Genomic DNA, 16,501 nt, shown 5'->3' on the forward strand with positions numbered 1-16,501 from the left:
ATCGAACCCAGGGCCTCAGGCATGCAAGGCAAGTGCTCTACCACTGAGCCACCTTCCCAGCCCCAAATGAGAGTCTAAAGTCACACTAATTCCTTTAGTCTTTTTGTGGCATCCAGAATTTTCTTGTTCTGTGTGATGATAGCAAGCTTAGAAATTGTACTATGAAAGGGACAGTCTTTTTTTTCTTAGTACTTAGCATATGAAGTCGTTTCATGAATATTTAATCCTTAAGAGAATGTGTTTGATATGTCTCAGGCTTCTAAAGAGAAGGTACTTTGCCCTATTCAGATTTTATGTGGTTTGAGAAACAGAAACATCTCGTTAGGAGCATTTGTTGGTTTTTCAGAGTGATCATACTAGGGTACGATCATACTAGGGTACCATCATGGCTGATCTCACAATATCCCACCTGGGGTCTTAGTGCTATGTAGCATAGTATCAATAAGGTATTTGTTTTGTGTTGGTGATATTGAGGCTTGAACTCAGGAATTTATGCTTGGCTAGGCTCAGCTATACCACCAGCCCTTTTTTGTGCTGTTTCCTTTTTTGTCTTTGAGATAGGATCTTGCTTTCTGCCCAGGTACGTGGCTTGTGACCTACATGCTTTAGGCTTCCTATCATAGCTAGGGTAATAGGCATATGCTACCACACTCAGCTCTTGGTTAAGGAAAGGGGCCTCATGAACTTTTCTGCCCAGATTGGCCTTGAACTGTGAACCTCCCAAGTAAGATTACTGGTGTGAGCCACCATCATCTAGCTCATTAATTTTTTTTAATTTATTTTTTGTTTTTTGTTTTTTTTTGTCGGTCATGGGCCTGAACTCCAGGCCTGGGTGCTGTCCCTCAGCTCTTCAGCTCAAGGCTAGCACTCTGCCACTTGAGCCACCGCACCACTTCCGGCCTTTTCTGCTTATGTGGTACTGAGGAATCGAACCCATGGCCTTATGCGTGCAAGGCAAGCGCTCTACCACTGAGCCACCTTCCCAGCCCCTAGCTCATTACATTTTAAGAAATTAGAAAGTCTTAAAGGAGTAACATGAACTTGACCTAGTGAAATATTGTTATAGAAATTTCTGATCTTTAAGATTATGCATCCTAAATAGTTGTAGTCAATGGAGTGTGTGTTTGACTCTTTCTCTAACTTATTTCACCTATTCAAATCTAGAACCTGCTCAGTTGTGTAAATCAGAGCAGCGTCCATCTTCCCTACCCGTTGGACCTGTATTAGCAACCTTGGGACATCATCAGACTCCAACACCAAATAGTACAGGTACAGATTTGTATAACCATTAGGACTTATAATTCTCCACTAACATTTGAGATTTGTGTTTGATTACTAATGGGAAGAAGGTTTGAAGAAGTGTGATATGTATTTCTATTGGAAATAGCTTAATTTTTTATCATGTTTATAGTTCCATACATGACATTGGAACCTGAATGAACCAGCAGTTTTAGTAATTTAAGAAAAACTAGAATAGAATGTATGTTGCATGTGTATGTTAAGAATGACTTGGGGATCCATATCACATTGTTTTAAAAATGAATTACTCAGCCGGGCACCAGTGGCTCATGCCTGTAATCCTAGCTACTAAGGAGGCTGACGTCTGAGGATCACAGTTCAAAGCCAGCCCAGGCAGAAAAGTCTGTGAGACTCTTCAATAAAAACACCAGAAAACTGGAAGTGGCACTGTAGCTCAAGTGGTAGAGTGCTAGCCTTGACCTAAAGAGCTCAGGGACAGGGCCCAGGCCCAAAGTTCAAGCCCCACAACCGACCCAAAAAAAAAAAGAATTACTCACCAGACAGCAGTGGCTTACACCTGTAATCCTAGCTACTCAAGAGGCTCAGATCTAAGGATTGCAGTTTGAAACCAATCTGGGCAAGAAAGTTCATGAGACTTACTAAACTACCACACCCCCAGGAAGTGGAGCTGTGGCTGAAGTGATAGAGCACTAGTCTTGAACACAAAAGCACAGAGACATCCCTGAGTCCATTCCCTGAGTTAAAGCTCTAGGACCAGCATAAAAAAATAACCGCCCCCCCCCCCCCCCCAAAAAAAACAACCCTCTCAATTTAGACTGCATATTTTCTTATTGTAAAGGAATGAAACATGGAAGTATACAGAACAAAAGCTGAGAAGTCCTCAGTTCATCCCAATCATTTTTGTCTCTGTCTGTCTGTCTGTCTGTCTGTCTGTATACATCTCTAGTATGTAATTTTATTGCTATAACCTAAATGAGGTTATGTGTTTTCTGTGAGTGGCTCTTGTCATGTAATAGTAAATGATTCATTTGATCACATAATTAGGTCTACAGAATTCTTTTTATAGCTGCCTAAGCCAGTGGTACCTTTTTTTAGTAATGGAATATTGTTTCTATTATTTCCTCTTACAGCTATAGTTCAGTATATCCTGTTTAGCACCTTTGGCACACAGATGTTTTTACATTTTTGCCAATTAAATAGGCAAAAAATAAACACTTAATTTTCACTTACATTTTCTTAATTCATTTAGAATTATGGTCTTTATTCGCAGTGTTAGATGCTAGAATTATTGCTCATCTAGATGAGCATTTCATTTTATAAAGAACCAAAATAGAGTGTATACACTTAGGGCTTTTGACCCTCTTAATCAAGGTGGCCAGAACCAAAGGCATTATTGAACAGGTAGGTGCTCATCCTCTCTATTCTTCCAGACTTCTTTCTGGGTAGTTACACCTTGTGTAGTCATAAAATTTGCCATGTGGCTTTTACCCACTTTGCATTTGAATCAGTAAAGATATTAATGCTGTACTATTTATTTATTTGGCCAGTACTAGGGTATGAACTCAGCACCTTTCACTCTCACATAACTTTTTTGACGCAAGTTGGTGCTCTTACCATTAGAGCCGTATGTCCACTTCCTGCCTTCTGCTGGATTATGGGGGATAAGAGTCTCTTGCATTTGTCTTCCTAGGCTGATTTCAAACTAGAATCCTCAGATCTCAGCTTCATGAGTAGCTACGATTACATATGGTGCCTACAATTAATTTAATACTTAATAGCATGGATGGAAGATGCCTTCTGAATCTTGAAAGAAAAAAATAAGTCAATAAGAAATTTTTTATTAATGATCTTGGGAAAATGTCAGTGAGCAAATGGGTAATGAAGTTGAAGATTGGGGCTGGCATCTATATTTCATAGGCTTATATCACATTTTACTCATTGTAAAAATAATACCTAAGAGTTTTGTTTTGTGCTATGTATATTGGAGAATGTTAGAATTATGAGACAGCCTAAAATAAATATGATATGGATGTATATTATATAAATATGTTTACAAATATATACTTATTTATTTACATTAAATATATACATTATATGTAACTAATTACCAACATAGAGCAAAAAAGGAGCAAGAAATCATCATGTATCCACTCTCAAAAAATTTTAGTTCTCTACATGTAATAATAAGTATTTCATATGGTTACATAATTATATATATTTACATATTATTTATAATATATACTTATACATTTTATATTGTAAATATATGCTCATATATTATAAATATATGCTTACATATAACTACAAAAAAGAAACAAGAAATCATGTATTTGCTCTCATAAAGAAATTTTAGGTCTTTGGTTTGACCTTTTCAGACTGATTTTCTTTTTCTTTTTTTTTTTTTGGGGGGGGGGGGGGAGTCCAGTCGTTGGGCCCTGAACTCTGGGCCTGGGCACTGTCCCTCAGCTCTTCAGCTCAAGGCTAGCGCTCTGCCACTTGAGCCACAGCGCCGCTTCCAGTTTTTTTCTTTTTGCTTATGTGGTGCTAAGGAATCGAACCCAGGGCCTCAGGCATGCAAGGCAAGCGCTCTACCACTGAGCCACCTTCCCAGCCCTGATTTTCTCTATAGACCAATTTTCGTTGGAATATTTGCTTGCTACTTAATTATTTGTAATTCCTTGTCTATTTTTTAAAATTTTATTTTATTGTAAAGATGCTTTACAGGAGGGTTGTCTATTTTGTTCCTATTACAATTAGAGACAGTTTATTTTCCTCCCCTTCTGCTATTAGAGAACAAATTTGTTAAGGTTAGCTTCCTTTGGAATTGTCACTATTTTACCTTTTTAGGCTACAAACTTTGGTTTTAGAAAGTATTTTTGTGAGCATGCAACTAGCTGAATTGCTCTTAACTGCTGAATCAAAGGTACGGGAAATGACACACACACACACGCACGCACTCTCTCCAGGTGCAGCCCAGCATTTGACTGCTGCTGTTTCCAATTTCATTTAGGCCTGTAGGCTTAGCTTTGATTGCCAGCTGTCAATTAACTTTAATCTCCACCAAACATTTAGAGCAGACTGGCATAACTTACAGACAGCCTTAGCTGTTGGCATAACTTACAGACAGCCTTAGCTGTTCAGTAAATTAGATTGATCTCAGTATTTTGATTGATACTGTTTTTGTTATTGCTTTAATACTTAGTATACACATTATCTCAGATTAGATGATAGTCTTCTTTCTCTGATCTCCACTAACTTCTGTCTCTAGTAAAACTCTTTAGAAATATGTTCTTCCTAATCTTCCTTTCCATATTCTTCCCATTGTAGCCACTGCCTTAGGTTTAAGTAGAAAAGAAATGAAACACTTGGATAATATATTCTCAGAGCTTTGAGTAAGGTTTTGTGTTTTCAATGTGACTATAGTTTAAAAAAGTTAATAGAATGTGATATTTGGGATAATATTTAACCATTTATGTGGTCTTGCTATTCTATTTGCCTTTTCACTAGCTCTAGATATCTAGGTTTACAGCATAAAAGCCTTGGGTCTCCATTAGTATTGGAATCTGTTGTAGGATTTCTAGTACCAAAATTCACATAATCAAAAGAGCACTCTTCCTAATATTAAATTAATTTTAAGTTATAGAGTGAGGATATGGAGGTGTTTATTTAAGAGGCTAGAAGGGTTTGTAGCTCATTGATAGAGTATTTGACTAACAAGTGTGAAGCTCTAGAGTTCAATCCATAGTACCACAAAAAAGAACAAAAACAAATAAATATAAAACAAAAAGCTACATCTCCATTCTATAACATGATTTTATACTTTTTTTAACATGTAGTATAGACATATCTACCAACTTAACCAAATTTTAGAAAGGTATGCCTTGTCTTCATCTCTTTAATTACCAATTTTTTTTTTCTAATTAAAACTTTTAAACTTTCTAGGCAGTGGGCATTCACCACCTAGTAGCAGTCTAACTTCTCCAAGCCATGTCAACTTGTCTCCAAATACAGTCCCAGAGTTCTCTTACTCTAGCAGTGAAGATGAATTCTATGATGCTGATGAATTCCATCAAAGTAGCTCATCCCCAAAGCGCTTGATAGAGTAAGTATATAAGCAAATGACTGCTGATTTTTTTTTAATGTTATTTGACTTAAAAATTACTGTTAGTGACAGACTTTCCTTATAAAATCTGTTGGACAGGCTTATTTTTCATTTGCTCAATAGCAAAGTCAGTTCTGTGAGTATTTTACTCTTTACTTAATCTAAATGAGATAAAGACCATCAGATGTGATAATATACCAGTAATGTTAGAGTAACTCTTGTCTTTTCTATAGCAGCACCAGCATCACAAATTAGAAATTACTGATACTTATTTTTCTAAGTCATATAAAATAATCATATAATCAGACATTGTACTATGTGGAAAGATGATACAGAAGTTAAAAAGATCATGTCTCTGCTCTGAAATAAATTAGGCTGTTGTGGAGAACCAACAGGCCATGTATAAATCAGAAGTTTTGGTATGTTGTCAGTCCATTTGGACTGCTGCTTAACTAGGTAGTAGAATTACAATTTGGTAGTAGAAATACGGTTCTCAAAGTTGTGGATATTGGGCCTGGCAGGGTTGGTGTTTAGTTGAGAGTTAAGTAGCTGTCTGGTTGCTTTCTGTTTAAGTAGAGGGTGCCATCTTTCTGTGTCCTCACATGGTGAAAGAACTCCCTGGAGTCTTTTATAGAGACAAGAATTCCATGAATAGGGGCTGGGAAGGTGGCTCAGTGGTAGAGCGCTTGCCTTGCATACATGAGGCCCTGGGTTCGATTCCTCAGCACCACATAAGCAAAAAGAAAAAAGCCTGGAAGTGGCGCTGTGGCTCAAGTGGTAGAGTGCTAGCCTTGACCTGAAGAGCTGAGGGACAGCGCCCAGGCCCAGAGTTCAGGCCCCACGACCGGACCCCCCCCCCCCCCCCCAAAAAAAAAGAATTCCATGAATAAAGGTGTTGACCTCATGACTTGATCCCATGCAAAGGCTTCTCCTAATAATATACATTGGTGATTACGTTTCAACATAGGAATCTGGGGAGTACACAGGCATTCATTCAGACCATAGCACGTGCACAGAAAGCCATGGGGCATTTTGAAGTCTTGAGAAATCCAAAGAGTGTTCTCAGAGGAGAGAGATGTCATCCTGAGTTGTGATGTTGATGAGAGAAGGGATCTAGTGGTGAGGATGGCTGGATGGCATGTTTCCATACAAGAGGAACCTGGTAAGAAGGAAGGGACGCTGACAAAGCCTGGGCCTGAAAGAATCCTTTAGCCTTATAAGAATTCTGAGCATTTTCCTCTGAACAATGGTAGTGGCTGGTTTTATTTGCCTGTTAAAAATTATGTAGAATTAGATGCAGAGAATTTGATTACAGGTTAAAAAAACAAACACAAAAACTAGCCAATCCTGGAAGTAAACAGAGAAGTGTAGGTGATTTAGCCTAAGATGATAGCATTGGGAATGGAAGTATGTGCATTCTAGAGATACTAAATTTTGACAGTTTTTCCCTCATTAGAAATTATTGATTTCTTTTTTTTTTCGGTCGGTTGTGGGGCCTGAACTCTGGGCCTAGGCACTGTCCTTCAGCTCTTCAGCTCAAGGCTAGTGCTCTACCACTTGAGCCACAGCACCACTTCCAGCTTTTTCTGTTTATGTGGTGCTGAGGAATTGAACCCAGGGCCTCATGCATGCAAGGCAAGCACTCTACCACTGAGCCATCTTCCCAGCCCTAGAAATTATTGATTTCTTAGCTGAATACAGTGAGTCATGCCTTAATCCCAGTTTCTTAGAGGGCAAAGATTGGATCACAGTTTGAAGTCAGTCTGGGCAAAAAGTTGATGATGATGATCCTAGCTCATAAACTCATCAAGCCAAGCATAGTGGTGTACAGCTATGTAGGAGGCAGAGATAGATCCAGCCAGGAGCATAAGATCTTGAGTTCAAGCCATAGTACTTGCCAAAAAGGAGGGGGCGGGGCAGGGGTTCTACAACAAGGAATGAAGAGAAGGAGGGAAAGAAAGAAATGTTCATCTATAATCGCATATATAATCTGTAGGGGTTTTGGTTTTTTTTTAGGTGGGGGGGGGGGGGGAGGGTTGGCCAGTCTTGGGGCTTGAACTTAAGGCCTGAGTACTGTTCCTGAACTAATTTTGCTCAAGGCTAGCACTCTACCACTTGAGCCACAGCACCACTTCTGGCTTTTTTTGTTTATGTCATACTGAGGAATTGAACCCAGGACTTCATACATGCTAGACAAGCACTCTACCACTAAGCCACATTCCCAGTCCCCTCTCCCCCCCCCCCCAAAAAAAAATTCTGTGGTTTTTTAAACAAAATAACTATCTAACATTTCTATGTATGTAACCAACTAATTGTTTCTGTTACCTATCTAGATTTATTGGTTTTAATTAGATTTATTGGTTGCCTAAATATCTTGCTATGAATTGATATTTATTTTGATTTAGCCTAAAAAGTGTTTGTTTTTAAGTTCTTCAGGATCTGCCTCAGTCTTAACACATAGCAGCTCGGGAAATAGCCTAAAGCGCCCAGATACCACAGAATCACTGAATTCTTCCATGTCCAATGGAACAAGCGATGCTGGTAGGGAGTCTTTGAGAACCCTTTCTTTCTTACAAACATTTTAGCAGCACAGTTTTAAACCCATGGAAAATGCTGTGTTCTGCTTTAGACCTTTTTGACTCACATGATGACCGGGACGACGAGGGGGAGGCAGGCTCAGTGGAGGAGCACAAGAGTGTCATCATGCACCTCTTGTCACAAGTCAGGCTTGGCATGGATCTCACTAAGGTAAGACCCACATCTGGCCTTTAAGTCTTACTGGGTAAATCAGTTGCCAACAATTGGGTGGTGAGTGTACTTGGGAAAAGTAGTATATTTTCTGTTTATACATGTGTCTTCTGATATGCTATATATGTAGATTAGTAAACTGGAAATTGTTAAGATGGATTAAATAAATGAAACTAGAATAACTTCATAGAAAGTAGTGTATGGATTAAGATTTAATTTTATTTGCAACAGATGAGAAATGGTATTTGGCTTTGCCAGTAGTAGGCAAAGTCTAAAGCAGTGTCTTGTACACAGAATCAAGATGAGCAGCCTTGTGGTCAAAGGACCTGTGTTGGCTACCTTTGCTAGTCAAACCAGGAGACTTTGAACAGATCTTGTCCTCTGTGATTGCATGCAAAATGAACAGTGGCCCACTTCAGTAGGCTGTTGTAAGGATTGGAAAAGGTGGTTAGTTTAAAATTGTCTGACACCTATTAAGTCATACTGTGACTGTGAATTTAAATTGCAAGCTCTCCATAGAATGTCTCATGGGTATAGGAGACTGTTGAGTGGTTATCTTTGTATATGCCTCTTTCACTTCTTACCACAACACTGCACCATGTTACAAAAAGAAACTAAAGGGGCTGGGAATGTGGTCTAGAGATGGAGTGCTTGCCTAGAATACATGAAGCCCTAGGTTCAATTCCTCAGTATCACATAGACAGGAAAAAAAAAATGGAAGTAGTCCCGTGGCTCAAGTGGTAGAGAGCTAGCCTTTGCTCAGGGACTGTGCCCAGGCGCTGAGTTCAAGAGCGGGGAAAAAAAAGCCAGGCGCCGGTGGCACACCTGTAATCCTAGCTGCTCAGGAGGCTGAGATCTGAGGATCACAGTTCAAAGCCAGCCCAGGCAGGAAAGTCCGTGAGACTTTTATCTCCAATTAACCACCAGAAAACCAGAAGTGGCACTATGGCTCAAGTGGTAGACCACTAGCCTTGAGCTGAAGAGCTCAAGGACAGTGTCCAGGCCCAGAGTTCAAGCCCCACTACTGACAAAAGAAGAAGGAAGAAGAAACTAAGAGAAGTTAATAACAATATAACTGGATCATTTTAAGAGAACTGAATGTCTAGTTTGTCCTGTGGTTTTTAAAATGTGGAGTCATTCCACTGTTGCTTTTGTCTTGAAGACTTGGATTATAGTAACTTCCATATTGATTGAATTATTATTCTACCCAGCTTTAAGAAGTTATTTAAATTTTGGATTTTTATCTGTTATGACAAAATCAAGCCCAGTACTATGGTTGTTGTCAGTAGGGAACTTGACTTAGTTTTAGATTTATAAGGCTAATTGCATAATAGATTCTCATAATTACAGTCATGTATCACTTAACCACAGGGAGATGGCCTGAGAAATGTGTTAATAGGTGATTTTATCATCATGGAAGCATTGTAGAGTGTGCTTACGCAGCCTAGATGATACAGCCTACCTCATACCTAGGTTATATTTTACTTTTATGGGACCAGTGTGATGTATGCAGTCTTGCCTTTGAGCAGTTACGTGGCTCATAACTATGTAATAAAAACTTATTCCTAAATGTAAGTGAAAATAGACACACAAGAATAACAATAATTTTTGGATCCCAACATGCAGGAATGCATGAGGTAGGAGAATACATACAGGTATCATATCCATATTGCTTTAATACGCCTTAGATTTGCATAACTTTGGTTCTGTGATATTGGAAAAGACATGCATTTCCTAGCATACTTCCCATTGAATCACATTGGCCCGAGCCAGGCATACATCCATATCTAAAGCAGTTACTGACAAGAATGTGTATGATTGGGTTAGATTAATCCACTCCCTCCCCTTGAGACTTGGCAACCTATAGCCAAACCTGAACTGAATCAGAGTTCTGTTCGGGGTGAAGTGGGGAGTTAGGTAAACAACCAAAGATACTTTCTACAAAAAAATTTATAATTTTTACTTCATGTAATCTTCTTTTCCAGATAGTATTATTTGGTCAGTAGCCACTGAAAGCTTGTTATATTGCCAATAATGTTACAATTATTTTACTGAATATGTCAAAAATTAGCCATTCTAGAAATCTTTATTGACAAAAATGGCTGTGATTTCCAAGTTTCTGAAATTTATACCCATTCTAAAGTACAATTTTACAATAATATCTTAAATTTGGATTATATTCTCCTGTTTCTAAAAATGTTCCAGATACTTTCCATAGTTTGTTTTCCAAATACCAAAAGTTTTGAACATATAACAAATCATATCCATTTATCTTCAAAATAATTGTAAGATATAACCACAGGATGTAATCATTCTTTTTTACCAGTATTTACAGAGGTTGAGTTAATTTTCCAGATCCTTCTCACAGTTAAGAAATTGTTCTTGGTTCTCAGTTCTCAGTTCTCCTTTATTACTGTTCTAGCAGTTTGACATAATGGCATGGGCTACTATATGTTAAAAACATTGAAGACCTGTTGAGTAAGAGCTCTCAGGAAAATTTATAAGTAGAAAAATTTGTTGGCTTACAAGTGAAATTAAACTTTTAAGATATTATTGGATGTTTTTTTCTTTCCTTTGAATTGCTAGCAAAATTCCTTTGTTCTATTTTCTACTAGACTTGGATCTTTTTTTTTTTTCTAAAAAATATATATTTTTTGTCAATTGTGGAGCTTGAACCCAGGTCCTGTGCACTGTCACTGAGCCCTTTTTGTTCAAGGCTAGTGCTCTGCTACTTTGAGCCACAGCTGTGCTTCTGGTTTTTGAGTAGTTAATTGGAGATAAGAGTCTCATAGGGACACAACTGTGATCCTCAGATCTCAGCCTCCTGAGTAGCTAGAATTATAGGCATGAGCCACCAGCCACCAGCAAAAATTTATTTTTATTTATTTAATTTTATTTTTGTTATTTCTTTTTGGTACTAGGGATCGAACCTAGGATGTTGCACTTGCTATACAAGACTAAAGGGGTTTTAATTCAGTGTCATTTTATGACTATAATGAATCTTGTATAATCTTTTTCATGTTGATTTGTTAGAATTATTTATGTATTAAAGGTATGTACCCCTGTTTTGTTTTTCCAGTATTCCTAATTTATAATTTTTAAGTCCTCCAAAAAAATAGGATCAGTGTTTATATAAGCTTTTCTGCTGGTCTAAACATATTTATGCTATAAATATACATATCTTTTGGGAAACCTGGAACTTGGATTCAGCCACCCAAGTTTGGGATACAGTAGCATCTATTGAAAGTTTCTAACTGTGTAATAGTAGCTTGAGAATGCTAGTATGAATAAAAGTCCTTTTACTGTAGGAATGAATCCAGTATTTGAAGATTAGCCCCAGAGTCAAACCCAGTTTCAAATTCATTTACAGTGAACAGTGAGAAAATTTCTTGTTGTATCTGTTCTTTTTCTCTACTATAATTGATTTTTTCATCATATGGCTATTATACAATTTGATAAAATAGTGTGTACACAAAGACTCAATAGATAGGTGATAGGAAAGAGTTGCTGCTGTGTCGTTGTTATGCTAGTAGAGGAAAGGAACTTGAAAAGAGAAAGTAACATTTGAACATTCAAATCTCCCTTTCTGTTTTTCATCTGCTGGGCATTTCTGAACCAGAACAGTTTGGGAAATGATTGTAAGAAGATGCCTAGGAAATAAATGGTGGATGTCACTATTATTAGACTTAGAGTACTTTTTAGTAGTTCTACCATCTGTTTAATGAGTTTATCAGTCATAGAATTAGACTTTCAAAAGTATCAAATGTGTGTTTTTCAGGTAGTTCTTCCAACATTTATTCTTGAAAGAAGATCTCTTTTAGAAATGTATGCTGACTTTTTTGCACACCCGGACCTGTTTGTGAGGTATTTAACTAAGTTGTTGCATAATAATAAGCCATAATGAATATTGTATTGATATGGAATGCCTATTTCTGAGATCTGAGGATCATTTTTCAACGCCATCCCAGGCAGGAAAGTCTATGAGACTCCTAACTTCAACAAACCACTCAGAAAACCGGAAGTGGCGCAGTGGTTCAGGTGGTAGAGTGCTAGTCTTGAGTTGAAGAGCTGAGGGACAGCATTCATGCCCAGAGTTCAACTGACAAAAAATAAGTTCTTTAGGACTGGGAATGTGGCTTAGTGGTGAGAGTGCTTGCCTAGCATGCATGAAGCCCTGGTTTCAGTTCCTCAGTACCACATACACAGAAAAAGCCAGAAGTAGCACTGTGGCTCAAATGGTAGTGTGCTAGCCTTGAACAAAGAAGCTCAGGGACAATGCCCAGGCCTTGAGTTCAAGCCCCAGGACTGGCAAAAAAAAAAAAAAAAAGGCAACTTTAAAGCATATTAAAGGTGGCTAACATTTCTAGGGTCAAAACTAAGAGGTTTTTTGTTTGAGACTTTGGCAAATACTATTAACATTTTTTGTACTATATCCTGATAATGTTCACTTAACTGAATTCAGCAAGCCTTTCTAAAATACCTGTTGTTTGTCAGGCATTTTGCTATGAATTGAAATGATAATTCTAAGTATAATACTTGAAATAATAGCCATATGTACAGGGAAAGAAGTAGGGTAAACGTGGTATTGATTTACAAAAAGGAGCATTCCCATCTCTTCTCATTGGTAGTAGAAAAAATTTCTTATAATAGATAATGTCCTAATCTCCCATTTCTGTTTATATCACTTGACCTTGCACCATATTTACTGAAACTATATAAATCACAAAGGTTGCACAGGGTATGTGCACACTAGTTAACACTGACATATATACTCCATTCTTGATAAAGATTTAAGAGAATGATTTAACTAGTTCCAAAAAGGAAAAAAAATTCAATGAATATGACAGTGTTGAAATTAATATGATCGAAGGTCAGACAAAATCCTAAGAGGAGCCGGGCGCTGGTGGCTCACGCCTGTAATCCTAGCTACTCAGGAGGCTGAGATCTGAGGATCCCGGTTCAAAGCCAGCCCGGGCAGGAGAGACCCTGAGACTCCTATCTCCAATAAACCACCAGAAAACCGGAAGTGGCGCTGTAGCTCAAGTGGTAGAGTACTCGCCTTGAGCTGAAGAGCTGAGGGACAGCACCCAGGCCCAGAGTTCAAGCCCCACGACCGACAAAAAAAAAAAAAAAAATCCTAAGAGGCTCAGATTGCCAGCCTTGAGGGAAAAAGTTAAGCAAGCCCTGAGTTCAAGCCCCCAGTACTGGCACCCAAAAACAAAATAAAAGCAATTTAACAGATAAGCTTTGTTGGTAACATGCAAGGAAAAATGAAAAGTATCTGTTCATCACATATACATTTGAAATTTAAAGTAGTTTATATTTGTGAGAATGTAAACTTTGTGTGGTCCCTAGGTAAACCACTTAACAAATTAAAAAAGTAGCCTGGCACTGAGACTCACCTTGTAATCCTAGCTACTTAGGAGGCTGAGATCTCAGGATCGCAGTTCAAAGTCAGCCTGGGCTGGAAGACTGTGAGACTCTTATCTCTAATAAACCACTTAGAAAACCAGAAGTGGCGCAGTGGCTCATGTGGTAGAGCACAAGCCTTGAGCTGAAGAGCTGAAGGACAGCATTCAGGCGCAGAGTTCAAGCCCCATGACCGACAAAAAAAAATTAAAAAGTACAAACCAGGCATTGGTGGCTCATGCCTGTAATTGTAGCAATTCAGGAGGCTAAAATCTGAGGATGGCAGTTCAAAGCCAGTCCGGGCAGGAAAGTCCATGAGATGCTTATCTCCAATAAACCCCCAAAAAGCTGAATGTGGAGCTGTGGCTTAAGTGGTAGAGCACTAGCGTTGAGCACAAAAGCTCAGAGCCAGTGCTCAGGTACTGAGTTTAAACCCCAAGACCAGCACCAAAATAAATAAATAAACAGAAGCACAACTAAGAAGCCAATGAAATGGAACACTTAAAATATCACATTGAAGCTAAGAGAAGCTGCAACAACCTTATAGCAAAGAACATAGACACAGACTCATTACCAGTTTGCCGGGAATCTTTACCACATGTGGTGTTTCTGCTCTAGCAAAACATGACACCTTTTCAGTGGGGACCGTGTTACTATTTTTTTTTAACCAACTTATTACTTGAAACTATAATATAGCCTGTTTGCTGTGTGTGACAAGGCTATGATATATATTTTTTCCTAGTGGTATGATTTTAAATGACCTTATATTGTTTTCCCACTATCTAGATGATGGCTATTTAACTTTCCCAATATGCTTCTTGTTATATGTGAAATAAATTTCTTATGATATCAAAAAAAATCACATTGATTTCCTAAAAGGAGCAAAAGAAATAATGGAACAAGGAACATTTAGAAAACATTTTAAGCCTATCAAATCAAAAATTATACTAAATATAAGTAGAATACGCCCTCTATTTAAGAGAACACAAAGGTCAAACTTCATTTTTAAAAAGAAGTATTATTTCAAAGGGAGAAACTTTAATAAAAGACACTGCTGGCTAAAGAGGAAGGATAGGCCCACAGATAGAGTTCACAGGTGAGGTGCCCACCTAGCATGCATGAGCCCTGGGTTCAATCTACAGTACTTCAGAGAAAACAAAAAGGTAAAGAGAAAAAGGTAGGCCGGGCACTGGTGGCTCACGCCTATAATCTTAACTACTCAGGAGGCTGAGATCTGAGGATCACAGTTCAAAGCAGTCCAGCCAGAAAGTCTGTGAGACTCATTTCCAAGTTAAGATAAAGTTACCAGAGGCAAGTAGAGTCATTTTGTAATAAAAAAATGAATTTTAATACTTATAAAGCGTATAGGTATGTGTAAACATAGCTTCAAGATACTTGCAGAAATTGGTGAGACTAAGTAGAGAAAGTTCCCTTTAGAACTGATTATTCTGCTTCCTAAGAAAATCAGTAACACTATAGGAGATCCAAACCTGAACCGAACTGACCTTTCTAAATACTACCAACAATTGTATAACATACTGCCTTTGCAAGAATACATAGAGGGCTGGGAAGGTGGCTCAGTGGTAGAGCGCTTACCTCCCATGCATGAGGCCCTGGGTTTGATTCCTCAGCACCAAATAAACAGAAAAAGCCAGAAGTGTCACTGTGGCTCAAGTGGTAGAGCACTAGACTTGAGCTGAATAGCTGAGGGACAGCGCCCAGGCCCAGAGTTCAAGCCCCACAACTGACCAAAAAAAAAAAAAAAAAATACATAGACTGTTCATCAGGATAGACCATAAACTTAGAGGCCTTAACAAGTTTAAAGTGACTGCAGTCACACATAATGTATTTTCTGACCACAAAAGAATTAATTTGAAATTGATGATACAAGCTAGCCACCTGTGACTCACATCTGTAATCCTAGCTACTCAGGAGGCCAGGATCTGAGGATCAAAGTTCAAAGCTAGCCCTTGAAGACAAATCCAAGAGACTTATCTCTAATTAACCTGCAAAACTTCAGAAGTGAGATGTGGCTCAAGTGTAAAGCACTGAGTTCAAGCCTCAGCACCAACACAGACACACAAAAGAGAAAGAAAAGAATTGATAACATATAAGTAAATCTACTTAGTAATAACATAGTACACTTACATGAAATTCTAGAAAAAAGCAACACTAAGTAATCTATGACACTAACCACTAGCAGTATTTATCTCAAGGAGAGGTAGTGATTGCTTCAAAAGGGGAAGAGGGAAACTTTTGAAATAATGAAATGTTCTGTGTCCTGATTAAGTGATGGTTAAGTAAATGAATATAAACAGTTGCGAAATTCTTCTAACAAAACACTAAAATCAGTTGGTTTAATTACATAGATTACAGCTCAGTTTGAAAATTAAATCCATATACACAGTTTCATCCACCAATGGCTCAGGGTGGACCGTGCTGAGAGACGCTGCGTCAGCTTGCATGCTGCCAGTAAGACATGTCAGTACAGTTTGTCTTTTTCTCTTCCAGCATTAGTGACCAGAAGGATCCCAGGGATCGCATGGTTCAGGTTGTGAAATGGTACCTCTCAGCCTTTCATGCAGGAAGGAGGGGATCAGTCGCCAAAAAGCCATACAATCCCATTTTGGGTGAAATCTTTCAGTGTCATTGGACATTACCAAATGATACTGAAGAAAACACAGTAAGTTCCGTGCTATGATTTTAATTAAGTTGTATTTTAAATAAGTTGTACTTAAGGTTTCTTAAGGGAGATAATAATGAATGCAATGATGAAAGATATTCACCAGAACTGGAGGTATGGCTCAAGTGGAAGGGCACCAGCTGTGAGAGGAAAAGTACAAGCGTGCAGGGCTCTGAGTTCAAACCCTGGTTCCAGTGCACAGACATGTGTGCACACACACATGCAGAGTGTTGTTACATGAACATAATGAGATGGAAAAAGAATGGAATGAGATGAGGGTGGAGATTGAGAAGTTAGGC

At 38.3% G+C, this 16,501-nt stretch overlaps 1 protein-coding gene across 5 annotated transcripts in view; it reads left to right on the plus strand.

Moving 5' to 3' along the window:
* The window catches only part of Osbpl9 (oxysterol binding protein like 9), a 122,310-nt gene that overhangs the window by 99,078 nt on the left and 6,731 nt on the right, over positions 1-16,501 (plus strand). For all 5 annotated transcript variants that reach the window (XM_042678419.1, XM_042678425.1, XM_042678432.1 and 2 more), the window contains 6 exons: positions 1,165-1,269; positions 5,203-5,362; positions 7,791-7,903; positions 7,992-8,110; positions 11,889-11,974; positions 16,031-16,202. In XM_042678419.1, coding sequence (XP_042534353.1) covers positions 1,165-1,269; positions 5,203-5,362; positions 7,791-7,903; positions 7,992-8,110; positions 11,889-11,974; positions 16,031-16,202 — 755 coding nt within the window. The remainder of the gene's footprint in view (positions 1-1,164; positions 1,270-5,202; positions 5,363-7,790; positions 7,904-7,991; positions 8,111-11,888; positions 11,975-16,030; positions 16,203-16,501) is intronic.

This window comes from Dipodomys spectabilis, unplaced genomic scaffold (genome assembly GCF_019054845.1).
Source record: "Dipodomys spectabilis isolate Male_0828 unplaced genomic scaffold, ASM1905484v1 ptg000002l, whole genome shotgun sequence".
NCBI lineage: Eukaryota > Metazoa > Chordata > Mammalia > Rodentia > Heteromyidae > Dipodomys > Dipodomys spectabilis.